Source organism: Tachyglossus aculeatus, chromosome 3 (genome assembly GCF_015852505.1).
Source record: "Tachyglossus aculeatus isolate mTacAcu1 chromosome 3, mTacAcu1.pri, whole genome shotgun sequence".
In the NCBI taxonomy this organism is placed as follows: domain Eukaryota; kingdom Metazoa; phylum Chordata; class Mammalia; order Monotremata; family Tachyglossidae; genus Tachyglossus; species Tachyglossus aculeatus.
The window spans coordinates 90,046,881-90,061,240 of record NC_052068.1 but is presented as its reverse complement, the minus strand read 5'-3'; the positions used below and the strand labels follow the sequence as shown (position 1 = coordinate 90,061,240).

The following is a 14,360-nucleotide window of genomic DNA, read 5'->3' as shown; positions in this document are numbered from 1 at the left end:
CATCACCTGTTGCATTGAGTGTTCTGCTGGAACCATGGGTATTTTTTCCCTGGAGCCGTGGAACGATTTGGCCGGTGCCCAAGTACTGGTCACTATGGGAGGCACTGGGGGGAAAGTGTAGGTTGGGGTGGGGCGTTCCTGGCAAGGCTAGTGTGAAGAGCAATTGATATTTAGAGAACGAACACAAGCCGGAAGGAAAGAGGGCAGGGATAAGGATCAGCTAAACTCTCATTCTGAAATCCTACAGGAAGTCTCCCGTCTGAAGTCCCCCACCCTGAACTACATGGCTACGAATTGGGAATGAGCAGGGATGGAATTTTAGAATTCTGCTCTGGGCTTTCGCTTCGCTGTGGCTTTGAATTTTTTTAACCCGACGAGGCGGTAAACGGTCCATACTGTGAATCAGTGTTCATGGCATTTTGGGACTTTCTAAAAATTGTCACTCTGTGAGAGAGATTTGGGATGGTTAAAGATGCTTTAAAAAAGATTTGATTGTGTGCAGCGGATAAGGTTGAAAATTTTAAAAGTAGTACAAGTTAACTACTGATTTTATAATTCAGAGGTTTTTAGGGCCATTTATCACTTGGCTCTTCCCAACTTTCTGCAAGAACTTTCCTGCTAAGAAGCTGAGGGGTTGAAACAGAACAAACCAATATTACATTTGTAGCTAAAAAAAGTTTTCATTGAATTGATAATTTGTGCCTGGATATTCCTTTAGAGGTGTTTCAGGCACTTTGCTGTCTGCCACCCTGACTGGAGAAAAGAAATGCTTGCCAAAGTTCTCCCTATGTTCTCAACTCATAATAGCTATATTTGCTATTGTAGTAATCAATGGTATTTATAGAGCGCGTACTATTGCAGAGCACTGTACTAAGTGTTTAGGGGAGTACAATGCAGTAGAGTTGCCAGACGTGTCCCTTACCCACAGAGAAAGCATCACATCACTTAATGTCAGGTGTCTCATCTCCCCCCCCCCCCCCCCATCGCCCCCCACGAACCAGGCCAACTTCACCACCAAGTGTGTTTTAGATTTTTCGTATTGAGATTTCGTGATGTGTTATATATAGTGGCTTTTATGAAAGTACATCCTTGGGAAAGAATGTGACTAAAAACACGACAGTGTAGAATTGTGTGGGTTGAATTCATGTCAAGATGCTGCTGCAATAATGCTGCACCACAAAAGCAGTGCCATCAAAATACGGCCTGAAAAAATAGTGGGCTGGCATTGCAGCACAGAGCCAAACAGCCCAGGAGACCACACTTCTGTGCTGTGTATTACATGAGTAAACAACCTCAAATAATATCATTTGATATGCTTAAGGAATGGTGCTTGCAGGGACGCTTGGAGGGAGGGGGAAAAGACAGGAAGTTGGAGGAGGGGCTTCTGCTAAACTTGGGCAAGGCGATCATTCTCCTTCTTTGTTCTATCAATTTTGCTTTTCCTTTCCAAGCGCACCCTCAGCACTTGTCCCTGTTGAATTTCACCGCCTAGCTGACCTTTTCTCCAGTCGAGGCTAATTTTGGATTGCGAGACCACAGGCCTCCATTCTGCATCTATCTTCCCGAAAAGTTCTAGAAAAGCGCCGAGGATCACGGCTCACTCGAATCGTTCGGCTGCTCCGACCAAGCAGTTCAGTCAAGAGCTGCTTGACATTTCAAAACTGCAAACTTGAAAGTGACACACAAGGAAAGAGAATTCTATGCAACGTGTCAACTTGAAGGTGCCCTCTATTGAAGCTGGGAAAGATCCAGGCTAGAAAAGCTACTGCTGTGTCCCACTTAAGGCTCTTAATTGGTTCCATGAAATAAGTCAGTGAGTGTGCTAAGCAAAATAGACTTTCCCACAGGAACTGATGTAAATAACACATTCCCAAGAGCCCCAGATGGACCAAAGCGATATAAAAATTAGAAGCAGAAATTAAAAACACACCATAAATGTTATGACGTGACCAAATACCAATATAAATAAATACCTAACAAGCTTTTGAATCGGATGTTTTCAAGTGTACATACATGAAAGCTTATTTTCCAAGTGATCTCCTTCGCATTCTAGTCAGTAAAGAGCCCCTTTGGGCTAACAGCAGGCATGGGTCATTATGCTAATTAGATCAATTAAAGTGACTTTAATCAGTATTCAAGTCAATCATTGGTATTTTTGGAGCGCTTACTCCATGTCCACCACTCTACTGAGCTCTTGGGAGAGCACAGTACAATAGAGTCAGTAGACATGGATCTGCCCACAAGGAGCTTATGGTCTAGAGGGGAGACAGACGTTAAAATAAATTACAGATAGGGAATGGCGGAGTATAAAGGGCATTCACTTAAGTGCTGAGTGTAGTGTGAGTCCGTCAAAATACATTAAAAGTTGAGGAGAGGAAGGGGAGGTGTTTAAACCAAAGTTAAACCTTGTAGATGATCTTCAAAGTAGTTGAGGGTAGCTGTATCAAGAACTAGTTCAGATTTTTCACTAGTTCTAAGGCTAGTGGTTTTCAAATTTTTTCCAGGCTATCCTCCTGTAAAGGTCCTGTGTCTCAGATTTCCCCAGTGCTCTTCTGCGAGAGAGAGGGTTGACTGAGGAGGGGAGAACTAGAGTGGTCATGTCTTGGTTCCTACCTCCTTCACTGTAGAGACCCAGCTGATGAACACAGGTATCCTGAATTCATTCAATTGTATTTATTGAGCGCTTATTGTGTGCAGAGTACTAAGTGCTTGGGAGAGTACAATGCAATAATAAACAGACACATTCCCTGCCTACAGTGAATGCTTGGGAGGGGTGGAAACAGACATTAATATAAATAAATTACAGCTACATACTTAAGTGCTGTGGGGCTGGGATGGGGGAAGGACATAGGGAGCAGGTCAGGGCAACGCAGGAGTGGAAGAAGCGGTGAGGGCGCTTGGTTGGGGAAGGCATCTTGGAGGAGATGAACCTTCAATAAGGTTTTGAAGGCAGGGGAGAGTAATTCTCGGATTTGAGGTGGTAGGGCGTTTCAGGCCAGAGGCGGAGCATAAGTGAGGGGTCGGCGGTAAGATAGATGAGATGGAGGCCAAGTAAGAAGATTAGCATTTGATGCGCAAAGTTTGTGGTTGGGCTGTAGTAGAAAGAGTAGTGAGGTGAGGTAGGAGGGAGCAAGGTGATTGGGTGTTTTGAAACTAATAGTGAAGAATTTTTTTGCTTTGTTTTGGATGCAGAAGTGGATGGGCAAACACTGTAGTTTTCTGAGAAGTGGGGAAACACGTCCTGAGTGTTTTTTGTAGAAAAATGATCTGGACAGCAGAGGGAAGTATGGACTGGAGTGGGGAGAGACAGGAGGCTGGGAGGTCAGCAAGGAGGCTGATGCAGTAATCCAGACAGGATAGGATGAGCAATTGGATTAACGTGGTAGCAGTTTGGATGGAGAGGAAAGGGCAGCTTTTAGCAATGCTGTGAAGGCGGAACCGACAGGATTTAGTGATGGATTGAATATGTGGGTTGAACGAGGGAGGGTTGAATGGCCTATCCTTAACGCCAAGGTTACGGGCGTTACCTAATCGTTTTCCTAATGAACCCCTCCAAACCAAGTCTGCCGTGCCACATTCTATCCTAACCCTTCCTGTCCCTTCGGCTGCTTTCGGCATCGTTCTCATTGAAGCACCATCCAACCCCCCAGTTCTCCTCCCTCTCACCACTCCTTCGTAGTTTCGTTTGCTGATTCATCTTCTGCCACATAAAGGGGATGAGGGGGGATTTTTGGTTGCTTGAATGTGAGACAGATAAGTGGGAACGATAGACTGTGGGAGTCTCCCCCACCCCCCAGTTACTGGTAGCTGCAGTTGGTTGAGGGCCCTTAAGGATTTCGCGTTCGGGTGTAAAGGCACAGCCAGACAAGGAAGAGTGTCATCACGGTAAATCTGACAATGGCATTTTCCTAGCCAGGAGAAAGTAGTAAAAGCAAAACCAGATGAGACAACACTATGAGGCAGAGCAATGTCTGCATATTATCTAGGATACGCTTTACAAGGGCAATTGACTGTCATGTTTCAGAGCACTAGGCGATTACCAACTACTAGCAGGCCCCAGTGTGTCCGGGAGTGGAAAGATCAGGAGATCTGGCTTCTAATTTGCCTGCTGTGTGACCTTTGGCAAGTTACTTAACTTCTCTGGGCCTCAGTGTGCTCATCTATAAAATGAGGATTTAATGTGGAGAAGCACCACAGCTTAGTAGCAAGAGCACGGGCTTGAGAGTCAGAGGACGTGGGTTCTAATTCCGGACCCGCCTCTTGTCTGCGGTGTGATCTTGGGCAAGCCGCTTAACTTCTCTGTGCTCCAGGGACTTCATCTGTAAAATGGGGTTTAAGACTGTGAGCCCCACGTGGCTCAACCTGATTACCTTGTATCTATCCCAGCACTTAGAACAGTGTACATAGTACGTAGTAAGTGCTTAACAAATACCATAATAATAATAATTATTATTATTATTATTATTTCCTCTCTCCCTCCCCCTTAGATTGTGAGCCCCATGTGGAACAGGGGCAATTTTTGATATGATTGTATTTCCCACAGCACTTAGCACAGTGCTTGACATATGATAAGCCCTTAACAGCTTACACTCTGCTTGGAAGCATTTGACACTGGCTTTGATCAGATTCAAGTAAGTGAACTTTTGATGTATTCTGGTATGCCCGATATCTGTTAGGTGCACATACTAATAATTTTAGGGTAATTGTGATTGTTTTGAATTGTGTTTCTCCTCTTTCCCAGCCTATAAAAAGAGGGTAGATTCCTCCTCTTAGCAGTAAGTCGAATAAAAGAACTTTCAAAATAACAAAGCTATCACTTTCACCTCTGCTTTTTGCTGTCAAAGTAGCCGGTCAGGCAGAAGCAGGTACATGACGTGTCATGCGGTGGAGAAGTATGAAATAATTCCTGATGTTGTCAATCAGTGGTATTTATTGGGCACGTACTGTGTGCCAAGAACTTGCTTTCTGCTGGCAGCAGTTAAAAACCTGCTTCGTAGAAATCTTTTTCATACCTGTGTTTTCGAAAGAAATAATTTCTAATGGTCAGTGTGGCGGTCTATGCCCTTGGAGTTAACAGGGTTTTTGCTGAACTCCATGGTCAAAGCAAAAACCTAGCTGGGAGTCATTTTCCATTGTGACACTGCAGCGGGCTGCGCCCAAGTGGGCGGGCATTGTCCGGCAGATGTTTCCAAATTCCCTAACAGCACCCTAAACCAAAACACCAAGTGAAGCCCAGAGTTGTGGCTGAACTGAACAACGGGTCGTAGTCTCAGGACTCCCGTTTTGTCATCACCCTGAAATAGTACTGAAGCATTTAGGTGCACATGGGAACCTCATGCTCTGCGTAATGCCTAACGTACTACGAACCTTGCTAGCGGCGGGCCTGCCTTCAGCTGATTTTTTTTTTCCTCGCAGAGGTCCGTGAAGTCCGCGTTGATGGCTCTGTGGACAGAGGCCCAACTCCCCATTACCCAGATGGGTCCTAGAGGCCCTATTCCCTGCAATACAGATGGCACTCAAGCCACCTCTTCAGTTCTGTTAGCTCCATTTTTCTCCCCTTCAGTAAGTGCAGGGAATTGAGAGAGAAACTCTCGGTGCGATAGGGAGAATAGTTCCTATCCACTAGCCAATTACTCTCCCCACCTGCAAAGCCTTATTGAAAGCACATCTCCTTCAAAAGGGCTTCCCTGACTAAATCCTTATTTCCTTTTCTCAAACTCTCTTCCGCGTCACCCTGAATCGCTCCGTTTCTTAACGCCGCCCCCCACTCAGCCCCACAGCACTTATGTACATATTTGTAATTTATTTGATTTAATGTCTGACTCCCCCTCGAGACTGTAAGCTTGTTGTGGGCTGGGAATGTGTCTACCTAATCTGTTATATTGTAGTCTGCCAAATGCTCGGTACAGTGGCCTGCACTCAATAAATACACAAGATAAATTGCAAATATCAATAGAAAAGCAGCGTGGCCCAATGGATAGAACACATGCCTGTGAGTCAGAAGGACCTGCGTTCTAGTTCCGGCTCCTCCCCCTATCTGCCGTGACCTTGGGCAAGTCATTTAACTTCTCTGAGCCTCAGATACCTCATCTGTAAAATGGGGTTTAAGACCGTGAGCCACATGTTGGACAGGGACACGATTAGCTTGTATCCACCCCCAGCACTTAGTACAGTGCCTGGCACATAGAAAGCGCTTAACAAATACCACAGTTATTACTATTGTTATTGTTAATCAGTTTCTATTTCTTTTCATTTCACCTCTGCTGCTTCTGCGGAGGTTTTTCCCCCTCTTTTGTCTTGGAGAGTTCCCTTGTTAGATGGTAGGCCTTGTTCCACCTGACCTATCCCTGCATGGTCTCAGCCTCTCCTGCCTCCCTCTGCCCAGCAGGATCGATGCTACACATATTTTAGACTGTGAGCCCACTGTTGGGTAGGGACTGTCTCTATATGTTGCCAACTTGTACTTCCCAAGCGCTTAGTACAGTGCTCTTCACACAGTAAGAGCTCAATAAATACTATTGATTGATTGATATTGGAGGGGCCCAGTATTGGGCCAGAGGCACCCAGGAACCCTCAAGGAGGAGAACTCTGTAAGACCCAGGAGAGGATACTGGCAGGGTCAGAGGAAACCAATTCCACCATTCATCCATTTATGCAATCATATTTATTGAGTGCTTACTGTGTGCAAAGCGCTTGGGAGAGTACAGTAGAACAACAGACACATTCCTGTCCACAACGAGCACCACTATGGGCGCATGTAATCAGTCCCTCCTTCACTGCTCGGTTCTCTCCTGCTGATTCAGTGAATACTGCAATGTAATAATAGTACTAATTGTGGTGTTTAAGCGCTTACTGGTGTTCCAAGCACAGTACTAAGCGCTGGTGTGGATACAAGCAAAATCAAGTTGGACACAATCCCTGTCCCTTGTGGGGCTCACAGTCTCAATCCCCATTTTACAGATGAGGTAACTGAGGCCCAGAGAAGTCAAGGGACTTGTCCAAGGTCACACAGCATGCCTATTGAAGGACTTCCAATGAAACACCGCGTTTATCCAAAGTATTGTAGTGCAGCTACTCAGCGTGCATTTCGTCACGTTTTCTCACATCCCATTCTCATGTTTCAGAGTGGATGTAAGCACTTAGTACAGTGCCCTGCACACAGTAAGCGCTCAATAAATACGATTGAATGAATGAACGTTCGATAATTTCCTGGTCTCCTGTGTGTTTCCAGGTGATCAAACGTCGAATTTTTAAAAGAGATCATTTTCCTTTTCCCACAAAGGTACAACCAATTTTATCACTCCTACGTCGTAAATTTGAAATACTTTGCAGGGAAGTATCGGTGATGTGCCATCAGTTTGAAAAGTTACTGGTCCTTCTCCGCTTCTCCTTTGAGAGAGATAAGAGCTACTGGTGTCATCTAACCTCTGACGTTTTTCTGTCTTAGGAATGTAGAGCCGCAATTCTCTTGTGAACGGCTGTGAACGTGGATTCTTTTTTTTTTTTTTGGTCATAGAAAAACGGTTCACTACACCTTCAGTTTTCTCCTAGACTCCAGGTTTTTCTATTCCTGCCTGTATTTAAAATTAGCATTTTATTTTCTGGTTTCAATAACTGGAATTACTGTCTCGGGTTTAGGTTTATTTAACTCTTACCCCCTCTGCTGGCATTATAAGGGGGCTACATTTGCTTTAGTCCAGTTATTCTATAACAGTCTTTCACTCGTATTAGGCGCTCACTGTGTGCAAAGCACTGTACGAAGCGCTTGGGAGAGTACAGTATAACAATAGACAGCCAGTCCCTGCCCACAGCGATCTTACAGTCTAGATTTAATCAATCAATAGTTGGGTAGGGACCGTCTCTAGATGTTGCCCACTTGTACTTCCCAAGCTCTTAGTCCAGTGCTCTGCACACAGTAGGCGCTCAATAAATACGATTGAATGAATGAATGCGTGAATGGTATTTATTGAACACTTACTGGGTGCAGAGCACCGTACGAAGTGCTTGGGACTGTACATATGCTTGGTACCTGTATATATGTTTTGTACATATTTATTACTTTATTTTACTTGTACATATCTATTCTATTTATTTTATTTTGTTAATATGGTTTTGTTCTCTGACTCCCCCTTCTAGATTGTGAGTCCACTGTTGGGTAGGGACCATCTCTATATGTTGCCAACTTGTACTTCCCAAGCGCTTAGTATAGTGCTCTGCACACAGTAAGCGCTCAATAAATACGATTGATTGAATGAATGAATGGTATTTATTGAGCACTTACTGGGTGCAGTGCACTGTATGAAGTGCTTGGGACTGTATATATGCTTGGTACCTGTATATATATTTATAGAGAGAGAGTAATAAATATATACCTGTATATATATATATATTTATAGAGTAATAAATACGTACAAACATATATACATATATGTTTGTACGTATTTATTACTCTTTATTTATTTTACTTGTACATATCTATTCTATTTATTTTATTTTGTTAATATGTTTTGTTTTGTTCTCTGTCTCCCCCTTCTAGACTGTGAGCCCACTGTTGGGTAGGGACCGTCTCTATATGTTGCCAACTTGTACTTCCCAAGCGCTTAGTACAGTGCTCTGCACACAGTAAGCACTCAATAAATGCGATTGATTGACTGATTGGGAGAGTCCAGTACAACAGAGTTAGTAGACATGATACCTGCCCACAAGGAGCTAACAGTTTAGAGTAGGTCAAAGACTTACAGCCTAAGTACTGCATAACCATTTTGAAAGTAGGTCCCATTTTTGCAATACACTGTAAATGTGTCCAGGGCCTAGATAAATCATGAGTCAATTGATTAACATTTGGGGATGAACCCCTGTGCTTTAAGGGAGGCACTCTATTATCACCCTCCCTCGTATTTATCCATTCTCTTCTCCCACTATATGCCAGCTTTCACTTTCCGTTCTGCTCAAACTAACCCACTCACTGTTCCTTGTTCCTGTCTCTCGCGTCTCTGACTTTTTCCTCGTGCCCTTCCTCCTGCGTGGAGCTCCCTCCCCCTTCAAATCTGCCAATCCTTAGTTCTCTCAGCCATTTAAGCCCTTCTCGAATCACATCTCTTGCAGGAGGCCTTCCCTGGTTGAATTTATCCTCACTCCAGGCTGAGTCCCTTTTGTAACACCTCAGCCCTTTTGTGCCAGTGAGGCACTTAGGCACCCGAAGCACCTGTGTACGTGTCCGCCTTCCTACCCTACTACTGTTTAAAGCACTCTTGTAGGTAGTGCGTTTCCCTTTCTCCTTCTGTAAACAGTTTTGTTTGTTGTCTTCTATCTCTGTTGTAATCCTCCCAAGCACTCAGTACAGTACTCAGTTCAGTAGGAGCTCACTAACTATTGATCAGTTAGAAGGGGAATTATAAATCTAGATGAAAATACACCCCTGACACAGTGATTTGGTGTGAATAGTTTGCATAATATAGGCTTGAACTTTGGGGACGAAACAGTAAAGGGCTTATATGGTGTCCCCCAGGAACCGCTTCACATAGAGAATTTTCAGATCTGCAGGTGATCAGCTTCTGGTTTCGGAAAGTTGTTAAAATTAGCTTCTGTACAATGATACCGTATATAACATATACCTCAAGGAGCCAAGTGAAACAGTAGGCAAGCTAATCAGGTTGGACACAGTCCCTGTAGCACATGGGGCTCACAGTCTTAATCCCCATTTTACAGATGAGGGAACTGAGGCATAGAGAAATTGAGTTGCCCAAGATCACACAGCAGACAAGTGGTGGAGCCGGGATTAGATCCCACGACCTCTGACTCCCAAGCCTGTGCTCCATCCACTCGGACACACTTCTCTTGATGATAGGTAAAGAGGGGTTTCAAGCTCGTTTTATTCTTTATAGGCCTCCCCGTCACCCTCGTTTCTCATGAGAAGGAAGTAGAGGTGCTCTTTATAGTTTGCAACTGAAGTTAAAAGCTTAGGAGAGAAAAATGTATTCTTTGACAACAAACAGAAACCACCATCTCTTGTTTAGCGAGGCTGGGAAAGATGGGTGCATGAAATAGTCAGTAGTCCTTCCCGGATGCGGGAACTAGGACCCGAAATAGTTTCTCCTTAGTAACTGGGGGTAGGAATCAGGGGAGGGAACTTACAACTACTGTGAGGCATTGATCCTAAAAGGTAAGACATGAGGTAGAGGAAAACTTGAATTAACTCCTGCCTTGCAAAAGTTAGAGGCCCCGGTCTCTGATTTTTCCAAATGACATTTCTTTCTTAGAATCTAAAATTCACCTTAAAGCCAGCATTTTCAAGGTCACGGAGCTTGTTGAAAACGAATATAGAATATGAAGTTTGGAAGTGGTTTTCGTAGCTAAATGCAAGCATCTATGAAGACAGTTGCAGGTGTGAATGTGCCATTTTTAGGAACTTCTTGTAACAGCACCTCAGTAAGTAGACCCCAGACCATTTCTCCCTCTAAATAAAGCATCCAGGAAAGAAGTACAGATTCTCTGGATGTGTTCTCAGGAGATGTCAAGTCTCTACAGGGTAATTTTGTCAGCTTCTTCCAAAAGATACCCTGAGGTGCTTCTATCAATCAATCAATCAATCAATCGTATTTATTGAGCGCTTACTATGTGCAGAGCACTGTACTAAGCGCTTGGGAAGTACAAATTGGCATCACATAGAGACAGTCCCTACCCGATAGTGGGCTCACAGTCTAAAAGGGGGAGACAGAGAACAGAACCAAACATACCAACAAAATAAAATAAGTAGGATAGAAATGTACAAGTAAAATAAATAAATAAATAAACAGAGTAATAAATATGTACAACCATATATACATATATACAGGTGCTGTGGGGAAGGGAAGGAGGTAAGACGGGGATGGAGAGGGGGACGAGGGGGAGAGGAAAGAAGGGGCTCAGTCTGGGAAGGCCTCCTGGAGGAGGTGAGCTCTCAGCAGGGCCTTGAAGGGAGGAAGAGAGCTAGCTTGGCGGATGGGCAGAGGGAGGGCATTCCAGGCCCGGGGGATGACGTGGGCCGGGGGTCGACGGCGGGACAGGCGAGAGCGAGGTACAGTGAGGAGATTAGTGGTGGAGGAGCGGAGGGTGCGGGCTGGGCAGTAGAAGGAGAGAAGGGAGGTGAGGTAGGAGGGGGCGAGGTGATGGAGAGCCTTGAAGCCCAGGGTGAGGAGTTTCTGCCTGATGCGCAGATTGATCGGTAGCCATTGGAGGTTTTTGAGGAGGGGAGTGATATGTCCAGAGCGTTTCTGGACAAAGATAATCCGGGCAGCAGCATGAAGTATGGATTGAAGTGGAGAGAGACACGAGGATGGGAGATCAGAGAGAAGGCTAGTGCAGTAGTCCAGACGGGATAGGATGAGAGCTTGAATTAGCAGGGTAGCGGTTTGGATGGAGAGGAAAGGGCGGATCTTGGCAATGTTGCGGAGCTGAGACCGGCAGGTTTTGGTGACGGCTTGGATGTGAGGGGTGAATGAGAGAGCGGAGTCGAGGATGACACCAAGGTTGCGGGCTTGTGAGACGGGAAGGATGGTAGTGCCGTCAACAGAGATGGGAAAGTCAGGGAGAGGACAAGGTTTGGGAGGGAAGACAAGGAGCTCAGTCTTCGACATGTTGAGCTTTAGGTGGCGGGCGGACATCCAGATGGAGATGTCCTGAAGGCAGGAGGAGATGCGAGCCTGGAGGGAGGGGGAGAGAGCAGGGGCAGAGATGTAGATCTGGGTGTCATCAGCGTAGAGATGATAGTTGAAGCCGTGGGAGCGAATGAGGTCACCAAGGGAGTGAGTGTAGATTGAGAACAGAAGGGGACCAAGCACTGAACCTTGGGGAACTCCCACAGTAAGAGGATGGGAGGGGGAGGAGGAGCCTGCAAAAGAGACTGAGAAAGAACGACCGGAGAGGTAAGAGGAGAACCAGGAGAGGACGGAGTCTGTGAAGCCAAGGTCAGATAACGTGTTGAGGAGAAGGGGGTGGTCCACAGTGTCAAAGGCAGCTGAGAGGTCGAGGAGGATTAGGACAGAGTATGAGCCGTTGGATTTGGCAAGCAGGAGGTCATTGGTGACCTTTGAGAGCGCAGTTTCCGTGGAATGAAGGGGACGGAAGCCAGACTGGAGGGGGTCGAGGAGAGAGTTGTTGTTGAGGAATTCTAGGCAGCGTGTGTAGACAACTTGTTCAAGGAGTTTGGAAAGGAATGGTAGGAGGGATATGGGACGATAACTAGAAGGTGAGGTGGGGTCAAGAGAGGGTTTTTTTAGGATGGGAGAGACATGGGCATGTTTGAAGGCAGAGGGGAAGGAACCAGTGGAGAGTGAGCGGTTGAAGATGGAAGTTAAGGAGGGGAGAAGGGATGGAGCGAGAGATTTCATAAGATGAGAGGGAATGGGGTCAGAAGCACAGGTGGCCGGAGTAGCACTTGAGAGGAGGGAGGAGAGTTCCTCTGAGGATACCGCTGGGAAGGATGGGAGAGTAGCAGAGAATGTTGAGAGCCGGGGGGTTGGAGAAAGGGGGGAAGAGACTTTGGGGAGGTCGGACCTGATGGATTTAATTTTGTTAATGAAGTAGGAGGCCAGATCGTTGGGGGTGAGGGAAGGAGGAGGGGGAGGAACCGGGGGCCTGAGAAGGGAGTTGAATGTACGGAAGAGCTGGCGGGGGTGATGGGCATGGGTGTCAATAAGGGAGGAGAAATAGTTTCCTTCTTCTAGGGTTTGAATAGTCTGTTTGAACAGTCTGTCCTTTACGTTCCGTTCACTAATTGTGTGTGTCTTTGCGCAGGTTGCTTTCCCGTTGAATCCTTGATCTAGTTCCCCAGCCTCTAGACGCTGGGCTCCATGATCTGACTCCAGGGAAGTGGGAATTCTGCAATGAAGATGGAGGAGGCGGTTGGAAAAGTCGAAGAGCTCATCGAGCCCGAAGGCCGGCCGAAACCGTCGGGAAAACAGGAGGCGGCTCAGGCCGAAGACGGACCTATAGAACTGGAAAGCCCCGCTCCGAAAGACGGAGTGGCCATCGTAGCAGATTCCACGGTCCTCTCTTCAATGCCTTGCTTGCTGATGGAACTGAGGCGGGACTCCTCCGAGTCTCAGCTGGCATCCACCGAGAGCGACAAGCCCGTGGCCAGCCGGGTGTACGAGAGCGACTCTTCGAATCACTGCATGCTCTCCCCCTCCTCCAGCGGGCACCTGGCCGACTCCGACACGCTGTCCTCCGCCGAGGAGAACGAGCCGGGCCAGGCGGAGGCCGCCGTCGAGGGCGACCCTTCCGGCGGGACCGGCTCGGCGGTGGGGCGCAAGGCCAGACGGTCCCGGTCCGAGAGCGAGACGTCCACCATGGCCGCCAAGAAAAACCGGCAGTCGAGCGAGAAGCAGAACGGCCGAGTCGCCAAGGTTAAAGGCCACCGGAGCCAAAAGCACAAAGAGAGGATCCGGCTCCTGAGGCAGAAGCGGGAGGCGGCGGCCCGGAAGAAGTACAACCTGCTGCAGGACAGCAGTACCAGCGACAGCGACCTGACCTGCGACTCCAGCACGAGCTCGTCCGACGACGACGAAGAGGTCTCGGGGAGCAGCAAGACAATCACTGCGGAGATACCAGGTAGAGGATGTTTTTTAAACTGAACTGTAAAAGCGCCTGACGCCGTTTCTCAGCTGTCATGCTAAATTAGATGAGTGACACTTGAGAAAACCAGGAGGCCTGCAGCTCTGTGTAAATTTGAAGACTGCAGTGTATTAACAAGACATGGCAAATTAAAAAAAAAAAAAAAAAAAACCACACACACACAAACAAAAAAACCCAAAAAGCTTGTTTTGAGGTTTCCAGTGCACTTTTGCACGCCAGCAAAAATATCAAAATGGTGAAAGATAGGGACGAGACTATTTTTAAACCATGGGATCTTGCCCAGATCTCTTTCTCTTTTAATGAACCTCCCACTAGTGCTTTCAGTATTGATTAGACGTTATTAAGACACGGCCTCACTGCTCCGTACCTTGTCCAGAGTAGTAGGTGCCCCTTCCTTACAGCATCTTCACCCAACTTTATAGCATCTGAAATCACGTTCTGTCTTATCTGAGTCTTCCGATCCCCTCTGCCTCATTCAGCGGCCCATGCTTTATAGTTCTGATCTACTTTTCAATGCCTGATAAGCTTAGTTAGCTTCTTTGTGCATTATTTCTACGCTAAGAATGGCTTGTTGGTGTTTAAGTAACAATCCAGCAAGTTTTGCAAAATTTCCCCCCTTTTGAACCGCTCAGTTCAAGCATTCCGAAATGTCGAGCGGTCTGCTAATTTCAACTCCTTATGTTATCCTGGTCTAATAGTTTGCATCTTTGAAGTCTCCTCCGTGTTCTCATCGCTGGCACAGTGTA

General features: G+C 46.4%; 1 protein-coding gene across 3 annotated transcripts in view; it reads left to right on the top strand.

Moving 5' to 3' along the window:
* Positions 1 to 14,360, top strand: part of C3H18orf25 (chromosome 3 C18orf25 homolog) — a 104,414-nt gene that overhangs the window by 49,405 nt on the left and 40,649 nt on the right. For all 3 annotated transcript variants that reach the window (XM_038744258.1, XM_038744256.1, XM_038744257.1), the window contains exon 2: positions 12,775 to 13,590. In XM_038744258.1, the coding sequence (XP_038600186.1) occupies positions 12,864 to 13,590 (727 nt within the window). In that variant the 5' untranslated portion in view covers positions 12,775 to 12,863. The remainder of the gene's footprint in view (positions 1 to 12,774; positions 13,591 to 14,360) is intronic.